Source organism: Urocampus carinirostris, chromosome 5, assembly GCF_059441175.1.
Source record: "Urocampus carinirostris isolate Australia breed hairy pipefish chromosome 5, RoL_Ucar_1.0, whole genome shotgun sequence".
NCBI classification, from domain to species: Eukaryota; Metazoa; Chordata; class Actinopteri; order Syngnathiformes; family Syngnathidae; genus Urocampus; species Urocampus carinirostris.
In genome coordinates, this window is record NC_142353.1 from 44,747,158 (window position 1) to 44,768,038 (window position 20,881).

The following is a 20,881-nucleotide window of genomic DNA, read 5'->3' on the forward strand; positions in this document are numbered from 1 at the left end:
TCTGTCTTTCCATTTTTCTCTGTCTTTCTCTCTCATTTTTCTCTCATTTCTTTTTTCCCCATGGCTCTCCTTTTCATTCTTTTTCTCTCTTTTGCATTGTACTTTGCCTATTCTCTCTTTATCTCTTTCATTTTCTCTCTCTCTCCCTCCCTCTCTCTGCGTTTTCCAAGTAGTGATTCGAGAAAACGGGTTGACGATGTCTTTCATCCGCCCTTCATAGCGTCACACAATCGCCAAAAAGAGAAATATGAAGCTCGGCTTTTTATCTCCTTCCCTGTATTTGCTCTTTCACTAAAGTCATTTAGGCGCTCTTTGCGCCGGCAAGTTTGCTTTTTTGCGCTCGTCTGATCCCACACGAGGTATTTATTAGGAGGAGTCGGGAGGCACGGAGAGGTTATCGCCGACTGACCACTACACAGGGACATCGCTTCATCATCCTCTTCGCTTCGCCTAATGCGTGTCTCGCTTTTCTGCTCATTCGCTGCGACTTATCTTCGAAATATTCGTTGGCGTTGGGGTTTTTCGGAAAACTCTGTTTTTAGTGTATTATTTCTCGAATTTGTTTTTGAGTATACCAGTTGTATTGTAAAATGGGTTTGCCGCTTAAAATTATTATTACAACAGATCAGAATTTGAGAAACTTTCTACATTTTTTGCCTATTTATCCTGTTATTGTTTTATCTTCTTTATTTCGTGTTCAACTTGGATACTTGAGACTATAGTAATTGCTATCAGAGGAGATCATTTCTTCCTCATGCCATGAGGCTCTTGAACACCACCCGGGGGAGTGAAAGCCCACATTAAACCCCGCCCCCACATTTGCATATTATCCTATTTTTATGACAGTGTGTATTTTCCGTAGCACGATTTAAATACTCTATAGCACAGGTGTCAAACAGGCGGCTCGCGGGCCAGATCAGGCCCACGAAGGGATTGAATCCGGCCCGCAGGAGACAACACTCAGAGAAGCACAAGAGGAAAACAAGCTGCAGGTTGAAATATGTCAACTTGATGTTGCCAAAGCCAGGTGCCTCGAACAAAGACACTGTACTTGTATTTATTTTTATTTTTATTTTTATCTCTCTCTCTCTCGCTCTCCCTCTCTCCCACCCCTTTTAACCCACTCTGTCTGTCTCTTTCACTCTGTCTCTTTTTCACTTCCTTTGTTGCTCTTTGTTTCTTTCTCTCTCTGTGTCTTTTTAACTTCTTTTGCTTCAACTTCATTTTTTTCCTTTTCTCTCTTCCTACCCTTTGCGCTTTATTTTGTCTTTCCTCTCCTTCTGTCTTTCTATTTCTCTTTGTATTTCTTTTTTCCTCTCCCTTTCTTTCCCCCTCTCTCATGACTTCTCTTTTTATCTCTTTTGTTTCTCACGCTCTCTCCCTCGCTCTCTTTCTTTGTCCCGCCCTCTCTCCTTTTCCCTCTCTCTTTCTCTTATTTCTTTATCTCTTTTTCTTTCTCTTTAATCTACTGGTCCGGCCCCCGACAGAATGTTTGTTGTATCGTGTGGCCCCCGAGTTAAATGAGTTTGACACCCCTGCTCTATAGTAAAACGCTATATTGGGTATTTTTTGTATTCTTTATCTTTTATTTTATTATTTTTCAACACAAGGATACTGCTGAAAGTCTGAATTTCCCTACGGGGATGAATAAAGTTATCTATCTCTCTCTATCTCTCTATCTCTCTCTATCCCTCTATCTCTCTTTATCTCTCCCTATCTCTCTCTATCTCTGTTTATCTCTTTATCTCTCTCTTTCCCTCTCTATCCCTATCTATCTCTCTATCCCTCTCTATCTCCCACTATCCCTCTTTATCCATCTCTATCTCCCTTTATCTATCTCTCTCTATCTCTCTATCTCACTCTCTATATCTCTCTATCCCTCTCTATCTCCCACTATCCCTCTCTATCTCACTCTATCTCATTCTCTCTCTCACTCTCTCTCTATCTCTCTATCTCTATCTGTTTATCTCTTTATCTCTCTCCCGCTCCTTCCCTCTATCTTTCTCTATCTCTCTCTATCCCTCTCTATCTGTTTATCTCTTTATCTCTCTCTTTCCCTCTGTTTCCCTCTCTATCCCTATCTATCTCACTATCCGTCTCCATCTCTCTCTGTCTCTCTCTATCTCACTCTATCTCTATCCATCTATCTCTATCTCTATCCATCTATCTCTATCTATCTCTATCTATCTCTATCTATATCTATCTTTATTTATCTATCTCTCTTCCTGCATAACCTTTGGGCTCCTTATACACTTTGGTCAGTCGCTGACCAAAACAGCAAAACATTGCTTGCGGCGGGAATTGAACCGGAACCACTCGACTAGATACTGATAGTAATATGAAAAGGCTTTAGACCTTATCTCACTATCGCATTATATTGCTCCACCTGTATGATGCGGCAGGGGTAAACCAGCGAAAGCTGTCGGGCCCTGCTGTTGAACAAAAGAGTGTGTTGTGTCACCCTGACCTGAGTAACATGGCCGCTTTCTCTTGTCCAGTTTCATCCAGAGGGACGAAAGCATGACCAACTTAGGTGCGGAGGTGCCTAACTAGTTTGGGTTTTTGGGCTTTTGGGTTGGCCATGGTCCAAAAGGATTTATGTGTGTTTTTTTGCTACTTTTTCCCTTTTTTAAAATTTGTATATTTGTATGTGTTTGTCTTGCTGCCAGTCACACCCCTCTTGAGGGATATGACCAGGATAGATAGATGATAGATAGATAGGTTTTCTGTTTCGACACTTTATGGTGAAAAGCCACAAAACAAACTGCAAACACTCAAAAACGCCAGCAATTGATAAGGACTACCCGCATGTCTTTACCATTTAACTCGGAGGTGCCGGCAATCGAACCTGCGACTATTTTAATCACAAGACGCCCACTCTACCTCTTCAACATCTACAAAAGAAAAATTGACTTACTATAAGCAACAGTGGTTGGGTAGGGTTACTTTAACTGGATTACTTTCAATGACTTTTGGATGACTCCGATAGCAAATATGCTAATAAAAGACAAAAGAAACTAAATATGAATATAATGATGACTCACAACACGTGGTAAGCTTTCTCTCCTGGCTTTGATCTCCAGCAAAACTCCAGTTGAAGTAACCCTACCCAACCCTAAGGGTAGGGTTACTTTAACTGGATTACTTTCAATGACTTTTGGATGACTCCAACACAAAATATGCTAATAAAAGACAAAATAAACTAAATATGAATCAAATGATGACTCACAACACGTGGTAAGCTTTCTCTCCTGGCTTTGATCTCTTTGATCTCCAGCAAAACTCCAGTTAAAGTAACCCTACCCAACCCTGAGGGTAGGGTTACTTTAACTGGATTACTTTCCGTTACTTTTGGATGACTCCAATACCAAATATGCTAATAAAAGACTAAATATGAATCAAATGATGACTCACAACACGTGGTAAGCTTTCTCTCCTGGCTTTGATCTCTTTGATCTCCGGCAAAACGAACATAAAATGCGACAGAAACAAAATGAAAATCAATCCAAACAGCTTTTTGCCATTCCATGTATTCCGTTACTACCCAAGCCTGCACAAAATGGAGTCATTTTATTCCTATTTAGTTTCTTTTGTCTTTTATTAGCATATTTGGTATTGGAGTAATCCAAAAGTCATTGAAAGTAATCCAGTTAAAGTAACCCTACCCAACCCTGCATATTAGCACTTAGTGATACTCTTCAATGTCTTGTTCAAGGTCTAACATTTAAACACGGAAGAAAAGATGCTTACTTATGAGCAACATTTTTTGTCAACTGTATTTTTAAAACCACGGCACACCATACTGATGTGCGCAGTCTCAGTTACACACACATAAGGCATACCTGATATAGCACCAGGGTTGGGTAGGGTTACTTTAACTGGATTACTTTCAATGACTTTTGGATGACTCCAATACCAAATATGCTAATAAAAGACAAAAGAAACTAAATATGAATCAAATGATGACTCACAACACGTGGTAAGCTTTCTCTCCTGGCTTTGATCTCTTCGATCTCCAGCAAAACTCCAGTTAAAGTAACCCTACCCAACCCTGAGGGTAGGGTTACTTTAACTGGATTACTTTCAATGACTTTTGGATGACTCCAATACCAAATATGCTAATAAAAGACAAAAGAAACGAAATAGGAATAAAATGATGACTCACAACACGTGGTAAGCTTTCTCTCCTGGCTTTGATCTCTTTGATCTGGCAAAACTCCAGTTAAAGTAACCCTACCTAAGCCTGAAGGTAGGGTTACTTTAACTGGATTACTTTCAATGACTTTTGGATTACTCCAATACCAAATATGCTAATAAAAGACAACAGAAACTAAATATGAATAAAATGATGACTCACAACACGTGGTAAGCTTTCTCTCCTGGCTTTGATCTCTCGATCTCCGGCAAAACGAACATCAAATGCAACAGAAACAAAATGAAAATAAATCCAAACAGCTTGCCAACATGATTCCTATTTAGTTTCTTCTGTCTTTTATTAGCATATTTGGTATTGGAGTAACCCAAAAGTAACTGAAAGTAATCCAGTTAAAGTAACCCTACCCAACCCTGAGCAACACTTATCACCATCGGGGTTTGTCATTATTACGTTTTCACTGTAGTTCTCTTTATTGTACGAGGAACAAAACAAGTAGCGATGGCAGCTTGATGAATGGATCCCAAAGCGGGTGTCAGCAGAAGCTCCCGGAACGATAACCTCTGCTCTTCGCGTCTCCCGCATCGGTTAAGGTCATTTCGGAAACCAGATTCCTTCAAAGTGAAATCCATTCTCTCTTTCCGTTATCGTCCCTTCTCGCCGGCAGCCGCCATCTGGCCCGGGACCCCTTCTTCTGGCCGGCTACGAAGACGGGTCGCTGCTGTTGTGGGACGTAACCCAGAGATCCGTACTGAGTCGGAGAAAAGTCCACCAGGAACCTGTCATGTGCCTGAGCTTCCAGCCGGAAAGTCTGAGGGGTGTTTCCGCTTCTGCGGAGAATCGAATGTCTTCCTGGAGGCTGGATGGGCAAAATAACCTGCAGGTATGTGGAGCGCCCCATGACTGTTTTCTGGACTATAAGCATAAAACTTGTATAAGCCGCACCTGGAGTATAAATCTAATTTTGGGGGAACCGAAGTGGAAAAAATCCAACACCAAAAACATCTATGGCACAGGTGTCAAAACAGGCGGCCCGTGGCAGGGGTGTCAAACTCATTTGAACTCGGGGGCCACACGATAGAACAAACATTCTTTCAGGGGCCGGACTAGTAGATTAAAGAGAAAGAAAAAGAGAGATCAAGAAATAAGAGAAAGAGGGAGGGAAAAGGAGAGAGGGCGGGACAAAGAAAGAAAAAGAGAGAGAGGGAGAGAGCGTGAGAAACAAGAGATAAAAAGTTGTGAGAGAGGGGGAAAAGAAAGGGAGAGGAAGAAAGTAATACAAAGAGAAATAGAAAGACAGAAGGAGAGAAAAGAAAAGAAAGCGCGAGGGTTATGAAGAGAGAAAGAGTAAAGAGAAAAAAGGAAGAGAAAAAGAGAGACACAGAGGGTGAAAGAGACCGAGACAGAGTGGGAGAAAAGGGGTGGAAAAGAAAGAGACAAAGAGAGAGAGAGAGAAATAAATACAACTACAGTGTCTTTGTTCGAGGCTTTGGCAACATCAAGTGGACATATTTCAACCTGCAGCTTGTTTTTCTCTTGTGCTTCTCTGAGGTTAAGAGAGAGAGAGAGAGCCAAAGAGCAACAAGGGAAGAGAAAAAGAGACCCCTTTCTCCCTCTCTGTCTCTTTCACTCTCTGTGTCTCTCTTTTTCTCTTCTTTTGTTGTTCTTTGTGTCTTTTTTTCTCTGTGTCTTTTTAACTTCATTTGCTCTAACTTCCTTTTTTCCTTTTCTCTCTTTTCTTTTTCTCTCTTCATACCCTTCTTTTCTCTTTTCTCTCCTTCTGTCTTTCTATTTCTCTTTGGATTTCTTTCTTCCTATCCCTTTCATTTCCCTCTCACGACTTTTATCTTTTGTTTCTCACCATCTCTCCCTCTTTCTTTCTTTGTCCTGCCCTCTCTCTTTTTCCCTCCCTCTTTCTCTTATTTATCTCTTTTTTTTTCTCTTGAATCTACTAGTCCGGCCCCCGACAGAAGGTTTGTTCTATCGTGTGGCCCCGAGTTCAAATGAATAATTGTATGATTTTAACTACATGCTAATTTACTAAGGGTAGTTAGCTGATGCCTCTGAGTTTTGTCCAAGATAACCTAGTGAGTGTCATGATTACTGATGTTTTGATTGTCTTCCGATTAGTATTTGAACCCAGTCCTGTCTGTCCCCGTTGGTCAGTCCGTCTGTGAACCTCAGTGTATACTAGCTAAGCCTTTTTCGACCCTGACTCCCTCCTGTCCCGTTTTTTGCTCCCGTCTGTCCCCGGCTTGGACTCGTTTTTGATCCCGACCACGTCTGCTCTCCCGTCCTGACTTTCGACCTGTTTCTGACCCCGTTTTTGCTCTCCTATCCCGGCTATCGACCTGTTTTTCCGTCCTTTTACTCGGTTTATTGAGTTTATTTTCTGAGAAAAAATGGCAAAGGCATGTCATAAAGGGATAGTGTGTTATGTTTGACCACTAGATGGCACCGTATTGTGTAGTGCAACTGTCAGTATTTGAACCCAGTCCTGTCCGTCCCCTTTGGTCAGTCCGTCTTCGAACCTCAGTGTATACAAGGCAAGCTTTTTTCGACCCTGACTCCCACCTGTCCTGTTTTTGGCTCCCGTCTGTCCCCGGCTTTGACTCGTTTTTGATCCTGACCCCGTTTTTGCTCTCCTGTCCCAGCTATCGACCTGTTTTTCCGTCCTTTTACTCGGTTTATTGAGTTTATTTTCTAAGGAAAAATGGCAAAGGCATGTCATAAAGGGATAGTGTGTAATGTTTGACCATTACATGGCACCGTATTGTGTAGTGCACCTGTCAGTATTTGAACCCAGTCCTGTCTGTCCCCTTTGGTCAGTCTGTTTGCGAACCTTAGTGTCTACTAGGCAAGCCTTTTTCGACCCTGACTCCCACCTGTCCCTTTTTTTGCTCCCGCCTGTCTCCAGCTTACAACCAGTTTCTGACCCTGTTTTTGCTCTCCTATCCCGGCTATCGACCTGTTTTTCCGTCCTTTTACTCGGTTTATTGAGTTTATTTTCTGAGGAAAAATGGCAAAGGCATGTCATAAAGGGATAGTGTGTAATGTTTGACCACCAGATGGCACCGTATTGTGTAGTGCAACTGAAAACGAGTTCTACAAAAAAAAAAAATCCGCCTATAAGCATCTCTGCATCATTTAATGGGCCTTGGAGTAATCTGTCTCTCGCTGCTTTCCAATATGGCTGTTAGCCACTGACCTTTTGATTCGACAGCACTTTTAAATAATTGCTAGCTTTTTTTTCACAGTGACTGATTCAAATGATGGTTGACCCATCGGTTTGCCAATTCAATTCCAAACATGAATATATTTATATTTTTTATGCGTATTCAAATCAGAGCTGAAAGTCAACGTGTGTATTGTCACTCATGTCCATTTTAACGCGCGATTCTCACACGCAAGTGTGCACAATCAGTGAAAGAGAAAGTCAAACGTTTACAACTCTGTCACAATGTCTAGAAATTGGCCATAGGTTTTAGAGCTGTAAACTGGTCGTCTCCCAACGGTCACTTTTGAAAACGCTTTGACGTACTTTGAGAAAACCGTGTAAAATACTATGTTCGGTTTTTCGGATTGTGATCAAATCTGACGAGTGAAAAAAAGCACTCGGAGAGCAAAAGCATCCACCGGGGGCTTTTAAATGACTCGTAAGTGTGAAGTCCGGACGGCCACGCTCGCTTCCTCCCACAGAAGAAGTATTTTGGGAGGGGGACGGCCGAGTGGCGCAACCTGGGCCTAGGGTCCTGACGGATGACCCGGGCCTGGGGTCCTGACTGAAGACCCGGGAGAGGTAGTAAAAATACCAAAACCCGGGAGACCCCCTTAGCCAAACAAAAACCACATCTGCAGTCAAGGGAACAGTGGACTCGGTGGGAAGCTGCCATGAAGGTTGACGAGCGTGCGGTCTGTGGGCCGCGTCAGGCCCGCCGGGGGTTTTGAATGGGCCCCGGAGACCACACCTTGAAAAACACAAGAGGAAAATCGGCTGATCTTTGAAATACCTGTATGTCCCCTCTATATACCTCTGTCTCTCTCTCTCTCTCTCTCTCTCTCTCTCTATCTATCTATATACCTCTCTGTCTCTCTATCTCTCTGTCTATCTATCTATCTATCTATCTATCTATCTATCTATCTATCTCTCTGTCCATCTATCTATCTATCTCTCTGTCCATCTATCTATCTATCCCTCTCTCTCTATCTATCTATCTATCTATCTATCCCTCGCTCTCTATCTATCTATCTATCTATCTATCCCTCTCTCTCTCTCTCTATCTATCCCTCTCTCTCTATCCATCTATCTATCCCTCTCTCTCTATCTGTCTATCTATCTATCTATCTATCTCTCTAACTCTATCTCTCCTACTCTAACTCTAACTCTCTATCTCTATCTATCTCTATCTCTCTATATCTATCTCTCTTACTCTATCTATCTATCTATCTAACTATCTATCTATACATCTATCTATCCATCTATCTATCTCTCGAACTCTATCTCTCGAACTCTAACTGTAACTCTCTCTATCTCTATCTCTCTATATCTCTATCTCGCTATATCTATCTATCGATCTATCTATCCAACTCTATCTCTCCTACTCTAACTCTAACTCTCTATCTCTATCTATCTCTGTATCTATCTCTATCTATCTATCTATCTATCTATCTATCTATCTCTAACTCTATCTCTCCTACTCTAACTCTATCTCTCTATCTCTATCTATCTCTGTATCTTTCTATCTCTATCTCTCTATATCTATCTCTCTTACTCTATCTATCTATCTATCTATCTATCTATCTATCTATCTATCTATCTATCTATCTATCTATCTATCTATCTATCTATCTATCTATCTATCTATCTATCTATCTATCTATCTATCTATCTATCTATACATCTATTCATCTATCCATCTAACTATCTCTCGAACTCTAACTGTAACTCTCTCTATCTCTATCTCTCTATATCTCTATCTCTCTATATCTATCTATTTATCTCTCTAACTCTATCTCTCCTACTCTAACTCTAACTCTCTATCTCTATCTCTGTATCTATCTATCTATCTATCTATCTATCTATCTATCTATCTATCTATCTATCTATCTCTGTATCTATCTATCTACCTACCTACCTACCTACCTACCTACCTACCTACCTGTTTTGTTCTCTTTTGTGGTCTCTCTCTAGCTTTCTGCCTCTCCTTTTCTTTCTTTTTTTCTTTCTCACTCTCCCGCTGTCTCTCATTTTATCTCTTTCACTCTCTCCACTTTTCGCTCTCCTTCTCATTTTTCTCTTATATTTCTTTTTTTCTGCATGACTCTCCTTTTCATTCTTTTCATTTTGCACTCTATTTTGCCTCTTCTCTCTCTCTCTCTCTCTTTCATTTTCTTTCTGTCTTTCTTTTTTGTTGTCTCTTTATACCTCTCTGCCATTACTTCTCTTTCTGTTTCTCTCTGTCACTATCTCTCTTCTGTCTTTCTTTCTATTCTCACTCTGTGTTTTCTATCTTTATCCATCTATCTGTCCTTCCTTTTCTCTTTTTTCTCTCTTTTACTCTCACTTTCTACCTTTTTTGCACTCTTTTTCCTCACACTTCCTGTCTCTCTTTTTCATTCTCTCTTTATCTCTTTCATTTTCTCTCTCCCTTTTTCTCTTTTGTTGTCTCCTTCTACCTCTCTGCCACTACTTTTCTTTCTTTTTCTCTCTTTCACTATGTCTCTTCTGTCTTTCTTTCTCTTTCTCACTCTGTTTTCCATCTTTATCTATTTATCCGTCTCTCCTTTTCTCTTTTTTTCTCTCTTTTAGTCTCACTTTCTATCTTTTTGTTACTCTCGTTTCTCACATTTTGTTCTCTGTCTCTTTTTATCTACATCATGCATTCTCCTTTTTCTTTTCTCTCTCTTGTTCTCCTTTTCTCACCTTCTCTGTTCTCTTTATTTTTTTATCTTTTCTTATTTTTGTCTTTCTTTTTCATTTTCTCACTCTCTCTCTTTTGTTGTCTCCTTCTACCTCTGTGCCACTACTTTTCTTTCTTTTTCTCTCTTTCACTGTCTCTTCTTTCGTTCTTTCACTACCTCACTTTCTGTTTTCTATCTTTATCCATCTATCCGTCTCTCCTTTTCTCTTTTTTTCTTTCTTTTACTCTCACTTTCTTTCTTTTTCATACTCTCTTTTCTCACATTTTGTTCTTTGTCTCTCTTTCTATCTACATCTTGCACTTTCGTTTTTCTCTTCTCTCTCTTGTTCTCTTTTTCTTACCTTCTCTCTTCTTTTTATTTTTTTTCCTCTTTTCTTATTTTTTGTCCGTCTTTCTTTTTTGTTCTCTCTCTCTCTCTCTCTCTCTTTTGTTGTCTCTTTCTAGCTCTCTGTAACTGCTTTTCTTTCTTTTTCCCTCTTTCACTATGTCTCTTTTGTCTTTCTTTCTCTTTCTCACTCTCTGTTTTCTATCTCTATCCATCTATCAGTCTCTCTTTTTCTCTTTTTCCCCTCTTTTACTCTTGTTTCACACATTTTTTTCTCTGTCTCTTTTTATTTACATCTTTATCTACATCTCTCCCTTTTCCCTTCTCTCTCTTGTTCTTTTAATTTCACCTACTCTCTCCTCTTTATTTTTTTTTCTCTCTTTTCTTATTTTTTCTCTTTCTTTTTCGTTCTCTTCCTCTCTTTAATTTATTAGTCGGGCCCACGTGGCCGCCGGACGGATGTTCCTGGTCGCGGAAAGAAGGGAAACCCTAATGAGACAAAACACAGAGCAGTCGTGATCGAGTGCCGCCGAAGGTTTTCTCGGAATCAGCTTATCGGGGACGGAGACGGACGGGAATATTACAGGTGACCTTTATCCGCACGCTGGAAATTTCGCAGGTGCGGACGTCAGGATTTACTAGCTGTTAAGTCGGACGGACACATATTAGGGCGGTGACTCGAACAGCACTGACGGAGACGCGATCGTTTCGTCCCGGGAGGGCGAGAGAGAAACCGACAACAGGAACGAACAGGGGAAGATTAGCGGGGTTTAAGCGGGCTGACACTTTGACTTTTGTCAACGAGTGGAAACCCCACCCTTCATCGGAACTGCAAATCAGCGGTTATAGAGCCTAAAAAAAATATCCAGCCCAACCCTTAACCCTCTTATTACCATGGCGGCGCCGGCGCCCCCTGTTTCACAAATCGTAAATGGTCTGCATTTCTATAGCGCTTTTCAAGTCAACCAAGTGCTTGACACTTACCCGTACACACACACACCCACACACCGACACTTGCGATCTCTTGATCCCAAGACGAGCGCTCTACCTCCTGAGCTAAGGTTAATTTGAGTCCAGTTGAATCCATTTCGTTCTCCAAAATCACCCACGTGTGGCAACAATCTAATCACAGGCAAGAAATAACACCCACGAGGCATAATAACTACCTCATTTTCTTTTTGTTATCTGTAACAAAATCTGTTACTAAAAAAAAATCAACCCTTCACTAATTTTGATTGCCAAAGGGGCAATGAATTGGGGTGATGATGGGGTCATGTATGATGTGGGTCTTCAGGATTTGCTACACTACTACAGCGTGTGACGTCATCCACTCCGCTGTGCCTAAACTACAACACAGCACCCCAAGGCCATCCTGTTCATCTGTTAATACACATTAAAGGAGACTGCTGGAAGTGTGAATTTCCCTTTCGGGGATGAATAAAGTATCTATCCATCTATCTCTCTATCTCTCTATCCATCTCTCTGTCTCTCTGTCTGTCTGTCTCTCTCTCTGTCTCTCTATTTGTCTATCTCTCTGCCTGTCTCTCTCTCTCTATATCTATCTATCTATCTGTCTCTCTCTCTATCTCTCTGTCTATCTCTCTATATCTCTATCTATCTCTATCCATATCTCTATCCCTCTCTCTATCTCCATCCATCTCTCTATATCTACCTATATCTATCTATCTATCTCTATCTATCTCTATCTATCTCTCTATCTCTCTATCCATCTATCTATCTGTCTCTCTGTCTCTCTATCCATCTATCTATCTATCTGTCTCTCTGTCTCTCTATTTGTCTATATCTCTGTCTCTATCTATCTATCTATCTATCTATCTATCTATCTATCTATCTATCTATCTATCTATCTATCTATCTATCTATCTATCTATCTATCTATCTATCTATCTATCTATCTATCTGTCTATCTCTCTGTCTATCCCTCTATATCTATCTCTATCCATATCTCTATCCCTCTCTCTATCTCCATCCATCTCTCTATATCTACCTATATCTATCTATCTGTTTCTCTGTCTCTCTATTTGTCTATCTCTCTGTCTCTCTCTCTCTATCTGTCTGTCTGTGTCTATCTGTCTGTCTGTGTCTATCTCTCTGTCTGTCTGTCTGTCTGTGTCTGTCTGTGTGTCTGTCTGTCTGTCTGTCTCTCTATTTGTCTATATCTCTGTCTCTATCTATCTATCTATCTATCTGTCTATCTCTCTATCTCTATATCTATCTATCTATATCTACTCTATCTATCTAGACATCTATCTAGACATCTATCTATCTATTCTATGGTATCTATCTATCTCTATCTATCTATCTGTCTGTATCAATCTATCTATCTATCTATCTATCTATCTATCTATCTATATCTGTCTGTCTCTTGGTCTCTGTCTATCTCTCTGTCTATCTCTCTATCTCTATCTATCTCTCTCTATCTATATCTCTTTCTCTCTATCTATCTCTCTCTATCTCCATCTCTCTATTGAATATTATCCAATTTCACCGATTGGGGGATATACAGAGATTAGATTCTCATGACACACACGTGGTAGTTTCAGGAAGTACACCGGATTGCCTAGCGTGAAATTGAAGTTTATGGAGCAGACACGGAGTCGGTCGGAGAGCTGTCAAAAGAAAATGACAGGTCTTCCTCTCGCCCGCCCGTCTGTCTTCTGCTAAACGGAAGAGCTCACCTGTTTGACACGTCCGTCTCCCTGAGGTTTGACAGGTCAGGTGACAAAAGACTTCAGGGTGTGTCGCAAACAGGGTTGGGTAGGGTTACTTTAACTGGATTACTTTCAATGACTTTTGGATTACTCCAATACCAAATATGCTCATAAAAGACAAAAGAAACTAAATAGCCCCTGGTTACTTTGACCAATTTTTAGACATTGTGAAAGAGTAGTAAATGTTTGACTTCTGTTTCCAGGAAAAGTATGTGTGTGTCTGTGTGCGGAGTCAAACTTTGGAACAATTTACACGACGAGATCAAACAATGTCCAACTATTCACGTGTTCAAATTTAAATACAAAAAAACCATTCCTGGCTGAATACAAAGATGAAGAAAATGGAGTATGAGGGATACTACAGATTGGAAATACTGCGTTTACAACTATAGTTAACCTTGTTGTTATTGTTACTATTATTATATCATGCCTGTTATTATTAATATTATTACTATTGTTATTATCATTGGTGTATTTGATAGGGAAGATAAAGGAGTAGGGAATATAAGCATCTGCTTCCAACATATTATATAATATTATTTTGTTCTTGAGTTATTGTTTTTGTTCTGTTATTATTTTAATGTTCGAATAAAGTTTTCATTCATTCATTCATTTGGATTTCGGTGAAAATATACTCCAATTTCCCCTTGTCCTGCGAGTGGCGGCCCTCACAGTCAACTTTCCTTTTTCATCAGTAGCGTGTACTAGAGTTTTTCTTATTTTTTTATATTGTAGCACTCTACAGGCCAAGAGAGCTGTATCAGTATCAAAACCCCTTATTCATTCTAACCAACCGTTTTAGAATAAACTCAGGGTTTTTGTCTTTCATTCTCACTGAAAATATAGACATAGAGTAATACCTGTTACTGCATCATTAGTTCTCACAATTGACCCCCTAATAAAATAAATTTTGGGATGGAAAACAAACATAAACAGACAGTTTAAGCCATCATTATCAGGCCTCTAATTCGGAGCAGATGCGGGGAGGTGGGAGCATACCAACTTCTTGAGGTCATAACAAAGCGCCGAACAAACTGACACCGCCAAGTTTTTTCCGGGTTCGCTTGTTTAGTCGAAGCAGTCGTGCACCCACACCTTTGGTACCGGTGATGATGGCTTGCTTCATCCATCCATCCATTATCTGTACCGCTTATCCTCAGTAGGGTCACGGGGGTGCTGGAGCCCATCCCAGCTCTGTTTGGGGCAGTGGGCAGGGGAGACCTTCAACTGGTTGCCAGCCAGTCGTAGGGGACACAGGGACAGACAACTCACCTAGGGACAATTTGAACCGACCAATTAATATAACATGCATGTTTTTGGAATGTGGGAGGAAACTGGAGTGCCCGGAGGAAACCCACGCAAGCACGGGGAGAACATGCAAACTCCGCTGGATTTGAACCCATGACCTCAGAACTGTGCCGCACACGCGCTAACCACCTCGCCGCCGTGCTGCCTTGATTCATATTGCTCCATAATTTACACTTGTCGCTTCTTTTGATTTACTACATTCTTCTCTGCTCATTTTCACTTGATTTCATTTCACGCTGGTCTACTAGTGATCCCAAGAGCCAAGAAGAAATCCGTTTGTTATTTGTTATTGTATTGTTTGTTATTGCAACATCCATTGCAGCCTGGTCATCCTGGAAGGGGGATCCTGTGCAGCCCCTTCTCAGGGTTACTTCATTTTCCTCATGTTGAGGTTTTTGAGTTTTCCTTGCCCTCATGTAGGTTTTAGATCAGGGGATGCTGTCATAATAGTCTGTAGTTTGCAATCGTCTTTGATCTGTGCAGCCCTTTGAGACTGTGATTAAGGGTGTCACAAATGAACATAACTTGAGGTTCTTGAGTTTTTCCTTGCCCTCTGTAGGTTTTAGATCAGGGGATGGTGTCATAATAGTCTGTGGTTTGCAATAATCTGTGGTCTGTGCTGCCCTTTGAGACTCTTTGTGATTAAGGGCGTCACAAAAAACATGACTTGACTTGACTTGAGGTTTTTGAGTTTTTCCTTGCCCTTATGTAGGTTTTACATCAGGGGATGGTGTCATGATAGTCTGTAGTTTGCAATCGTCTTTAGATCTGTGCAGCCCTTTGAGACTCTTTGTGATCAAGGGCGTCACAAATAAACATGACTTGACTTTGACTTGAGGTTTTTTGGTTTTTCCTTACCCTCATGTAGGTTTTAGATCAGGGGATGGTGTTGTAATAGTCTGTAGTTTGCAATAGACTTTGATCTGTATAGCCCTTTGAGACTCTTTGTGATTAAGGGCGTCACAAATAAACTTGACTTGACTTGAGGTTTTTGAGTTTTTCCTTGCCCTCATGTAGGTTTAGATCAGGGGATGGTGTCATAGTAGTCTGTGGTTTGCAATAATCTGTGGTCTGTGCAGCCCTTTGAGACTCTTTGTGATTAAGGGCGTCACAAATAAACATGACTTGACTTTGACTTGAGGTTTTTGAGTTTTTCCTTGCCCTCATGGAGGTTTTAGATCAGGGGATGGTGTCATAGTAGTCTGCTATCTGTTGAGACTCCTTGTGATTAAGGCCTATACAGATAAACATGATCTACGGTATATTCCACACTGTTAGGCGCCCCTCCCCAAATAAATGGTCTTTTTGTCACAGTTGCCATGGCGCCAGCTTCTGTCACAGTTGCCATGGCACCCAATTGGCCCCGCCCGTGTGGCGCCAGCTGCAGCTTGTTGACAGATTGGCTCCCTGTCAGTATTTAAACTCTGTCCTGTCAGTCCCCTTTTGTCGGTCCGTCTGCGAATCTCTGCTTCCCGCAGGCTTTTGTGTCTCTGTCTGCCCTAACAGCGCTGAAGCCGGGTAGCTCCACGTTAGCACAGCAAAACTGCACTCCCTGTACGCTTTGATGTTTTTCACCAGCACAGCCAGTTCGTCGGTCTTATTTGGTACCATGAGTACGGACGGTACCGAAGACTTAAAACGCCGCTAGCCGCTTAGCCTTCACCCTAGCTCCGGCTCTGCTTACAATCTAATTGTTAAAATTCAGAAACTCACGTATAAATACTGTATGCCTTTTCACCATATTTTCACAGATTTTTGGCTGATCTGTAGTTTTTAGGTGCGCCTTCTAGTCTAAAAAATACGGTACTAGGGCAATGGAGTACCTGGTTTACATCTCACACAAGCAGCTTGCATCAAGTTGGAGAACACCGGAACAGGAGCAGATCCATTCGGCAACATTCGAACCCATTACTCTCTTCAGACACAAACCATGAAGTCAATTTTACGCTGTCCCGTCGGATCTCAGGCCCCCCCACCCCCTACCCAAATCCAGATGTGCAGGCTGCACGGAGCGATCCAGCTAGCTAGCGCCAGAGCACGTTCCCGTCTGAGGAATGCCCACCTCAAAAGCCGGTCCAGATCGGGATCATTCATTATACGGTGTCAAAGCGGTGCCCTTTAGCCAGACTTTTGGAAGCGCTGTGGCTAATCTCGAGCGGGCGGCCCGTCACTGGAGAGAAGGGTATTAATCAGGTCTCTTCCTTTGCTTTCAATGCAATTGTAATTCATCAGAGGCGCTTAAAGCAACAGCTCCTCGGCAAACAAGCTCAAAAACCGTGTCGGGGGGGGGAACTTGATCCCTGTCGCGCTTCCAGTGGAGTCCCTCCACCCCACCCCAACTCCTAACCAGATAAAATAAATTCTTATTTTTCACCTGGCCTTTCACAAGGTTTTTGGTTTCGGTACCCATAGCAGCAAGATGCCGGACGGTTATGCCAGCTCTCTTCAGATTAGGCCCATGTTTTTTAACTTGGAAGTATTTTTTCTTAAATAGTCAAGTCTTTCAGATTACCTGCAGTCTTGTTTAAGCGATCTAGTTTCATCAGTAAACCGAGGCGTGCGTCTTTCAGGTCCTGATTTAAGCCGTAGGGGCGCTACGGAATCCAGGACACTAGCCAGGGTAGCATTGAACTCATTCATGAGTGAGTCAATGTTGCTATGGTCATTCATGTATTGTTACACATTATTAAATTCAATAGTGTTCTGTTTTAATGAATTAAGCTTTTTTATCACTTAGATGTGAAATATATATATATATATATATATATATATATATATATATATATATATATATATATATATGGATCCATATTAAGTTGCAAAGTCTTGCAACTAATGCAGCAGCTGCCGACTCGATTTTCCCCCGAAGGCCAAGTAGTCCACGTTGTATGCTGGGATTTATTTACCGGCGTTTCATTGGCTAACCAATGTGTCAATCATAATTTGGCTAAAGTTATTCAGAGGAAAAGAGGGCGGATCCTTTTTATCATTTACAGGCTGGCATAGGCTAAAGCGGCAAAACAAAGCCTGCAATTGGCCGAAAAAGATGTGTCAATCATCAGTTGAATCGATCACTATTGGCTAAAGTTATTCGGAGGTCAAGGGGCGGATCCTTTTTATCATTTACAGGCTGGCATAGGCTAAAGTGGCAAAACAAAGCCTGCAATTGGACGAAAAAGATGAACGTGAATCACACATTGGGATGACGGCATAGAGAAAGCATTTTTTACTATTCTGTATTTGTAAATATTTTATTCTCCTGGATTTACTACACTCACGGACATAAGAGGACCATGGTTGCACATTATTATTGAACACAACGACTTCGGTGAGCTACTCTGGCTATATATTTTCCCAGTATCTTGTTTCAGACTGAACTCGATGTTTCTGTGATAAGCGGTGCAGAACATGGATGGAATGGAGTGTCTATTTTTAAATTCAACTCAATTCCAAGTGTTTATTGTCATATGCACAGTAAAGTTGCGAGCGAAAAAGAAAATAGAAACTAAGGAATGGTTGGCATTTCTCCAATCCCAAGACTTTAACCTTCCGAATGATATTTGGAACGATGCGTTTGAGTGACATCGTACGGACACCGCATCCGCATGTGTTCTCGACACGGATTTGCTTCTTTGCAAGCTTTGGGAATGTTTAGGGGGTAATAAGTTGGACTGAACCATCTGACTGTTTTGTCCACGTTCCCATTGTAGCGCCTTATAATCCGGTGCGTCTTATGTATGTCAAATATAGGACCAAAAACTATTTTTTCGGGGTGCACCCTATAACCCGGTGCGCCTTATAGTGCGGAAAATACGGTATTTAAATGTCCTAACACTTTGCCCCCTGATTTGATTTTGCGCACACAACTCCAATTTATTCTTATGTTCTTGGAAGCAGATGGTTCAAATATTTTGTGGGATTCAAACTGCATTTTAGCACAATATTCATAATTCCAGACATTTAACAAAAATTGGATTTGTATCAGTCGTAGCAATATCATCCTTCAGCGTAACGGGTGAACTAGAAAATGGAAGGACTGTAAAAAAGTTAAAAAAGCTATTAACATATCAGGTTTACCAATTAAAATCAACAAAATACTCTCAGATAGAAAAAAAAAGGTATTAGAATAGAATAGAATATACCTTTATTATCATTGTTACAAAATGGGTTAAACATATTGTGACGTGGCACTCCAGGTTCACTCATTTTACAGTGAGGATAAAAGAAAACAGAAGATAAAGGAACAAAGAAGTTAAAGGTTCTAATAGGACAGGGGTCTCAAATTCGTGACCACCATGATGATCGTTTGAGGGCCCCGCCTTCACATAAAAATTAAAGGGACAGTGTGTATTATTTTCCCACTAGATTTCGCTGTATTCTGCAGTGCCACAGAAAACGAGTGCTAAAAGCACAACGGACAAAATACGGAGACTGACACTGAAACTAAATATGTGGTACGCTTTCTCTCCTGGCTTTGATCTCTTTGATCTCCGGCAAAACGAACATCAAATGCGACAGAAGCAAAATGAAAATAAATCCAAACCGCTTGCCAACATCATTTTTGCCGTTCCATGGATTCTGTTCCTCCCCAAGCCCGCACAAAATTTAGTCCTTTTATTCCTATTTCGTTTCTTTTGTCTTTTCTTAGCATATTTGCTATTGGAGTCATCCAAAAGTCATTGAAAGTAATCCAGTTAAAGTAACACTACCCAACCCTGATAGATAGATAGATAGATAGATAGATAGATAGATAGATAGATGTCTAGATAGATAGATAGATAGATGTCTAGATAGATAGATAGATAGATGTCTAGATAGATGGATGGATGGATAGATGGATGGATGGATGGATAGATGGATGGATGGATAGATGGATGGATAGATAGATAGATGGATGGATGGATAGAGAGAAATGGATGGATGGATGGATAGATAGATAGATAGATACAGACAGACAGATAGAGAGAGAGAAATGGATAGATAGATAGATAGATACAGACAGACAAAAAGAGAGAGAGAAATGGATAGATAGATAGATACAGACAGACAGATAGAGAGAGAGAAATGGATAGATAGATAGATAGTTAGATACAGATAGAGAGAGAGAAATGGATAGATAGATAGATAGATAGAGGGCAGGGTTACTTTAACTGGATTACTTTCAATGACTTTTGGATGACTCCAATAGCAAATATGCTAAGAAAAGACAAAAGAAACGAAATAGGAATAAAATGATGACTCACAACACGTGGTAAGCTTTCTCTCCTGGCTTTGATCTCTTTGATCTCCGGCAAATCGAACATCAAATGCGACAGAAACAAAATGAAAATCAATCCAAACATCATTTTTGCCGTTCCATGTATTCTGTTACTCCCCAAGCCTGCACAAAATTGAGTCATTTTCTTCATATTTGGTTTCTTTTGTCTTTTATTAGCATATTTGCTATTGGAGTCATCCAAAAGTCATTGAAAGTAATCCAGTTCAAGTAACCCTACCCAACCCTGAATGTATACCTGTATATGTTTTTTAAGCATTTTTGAAGGGTTGCCGCTACTTTGTGGATTTTCAGTTTTCGCGGGTGGTCTCTGTCCCCATTAACCGCGAAAACCGAGGGAGTACTGTATTGCTAAACTTAGGGTTTGACTCAAAGTTCTTGAGATTGATGGATTTCTTTTCCTGACTCTCGGTAGCTCCAAGACTACGTTCCTCTCACCAACCCTGGCGTTTCCCAGCTGAGCATCAGAGGAGACGGCAAACTACTGGCATCGGCAGGCTGGGACCACCGGGTCCGAATATTTGGCTGGAAGACGCTTCGGCCCCTGGCAGTTTTGCAGTACCACAGCGACATGGTGTTCAGCGTGGCATTCTCAGACCACAAGGACGGCAGAAAAACCCTTCTGGCTGCTGGATCCAAAGACCAACGCATCAGTCTCTGGTCTGTATACAATGGGGGACCTGAGACTAGCTGACCCTCTTGATATACAGAGACCCCTCCATACTTTAGGCCCCGGTCATTGCTGGTTCGGTTTTTCGCGGATTTCTAATGGAATTCTGTTCTGTCATGCCCCTTTTCCACTACATGGTTCTGGTCTTCCTCGCCTTGCCCAGAATCTTTGTTTTTTTAATTATGAAAAAGTAACCAGTAAGCCCGGCCTTAGGTATCCTCTCTGTTGAGGTTCTAGGACACAGGTGTCACACAGGCGGCCCGGGGACCAGATCAGGTCCGCTAAGGGACAACACTCAGAGAAGCGCAAGAGGAAAACAAGCTGCAGGTTGAAATATGTCAATTTGCCTCTCACAAAGACACTGTACTTGTATTTATTTCTCTCTTTCTCTTTCTCTCTCACTCTCTCTCTTTCTCTTTCTCTTTCTCTTTTTCTTTTTCTTTTTCTTTTTCTTTCTCTCTCTCTTTTTTCCCCACCCCTTTTCTCCCACCCTGTCT

General features: G+C 41.1%; 1 protein-coding gene across 1 annotated transcript in view; it reads left to right on the plus strand.

The window, feature by feature from the left end:
* gnb1l (guanine nucleotide binding protein (G protein), beta polypeptide 1-like) overlaps positions 1–20,578 on the plus strand; it is a 68,380-nt gene extending 47,802 nt beyond the window's left edge. Inside the window, exons 7-8 of the mRNA XM_088335247.1 lie at positions 4,821–5,036; positions 20,130–20,578. Of these exons, the coding sequence (XP_088191373.1) occupies positions 4,821–5,036; positions 20,130–20,408 (495 nt within the window). The 3' untranslated portion in view covers positions 20,409–20,578. The remainder of the gene's footprint in view (positions 1–4,820; positions 5,037–20,129) is intronic.
* The last annotated feature ends 303 nt before the right edge of the window (positions 20,579–20,881 follow it).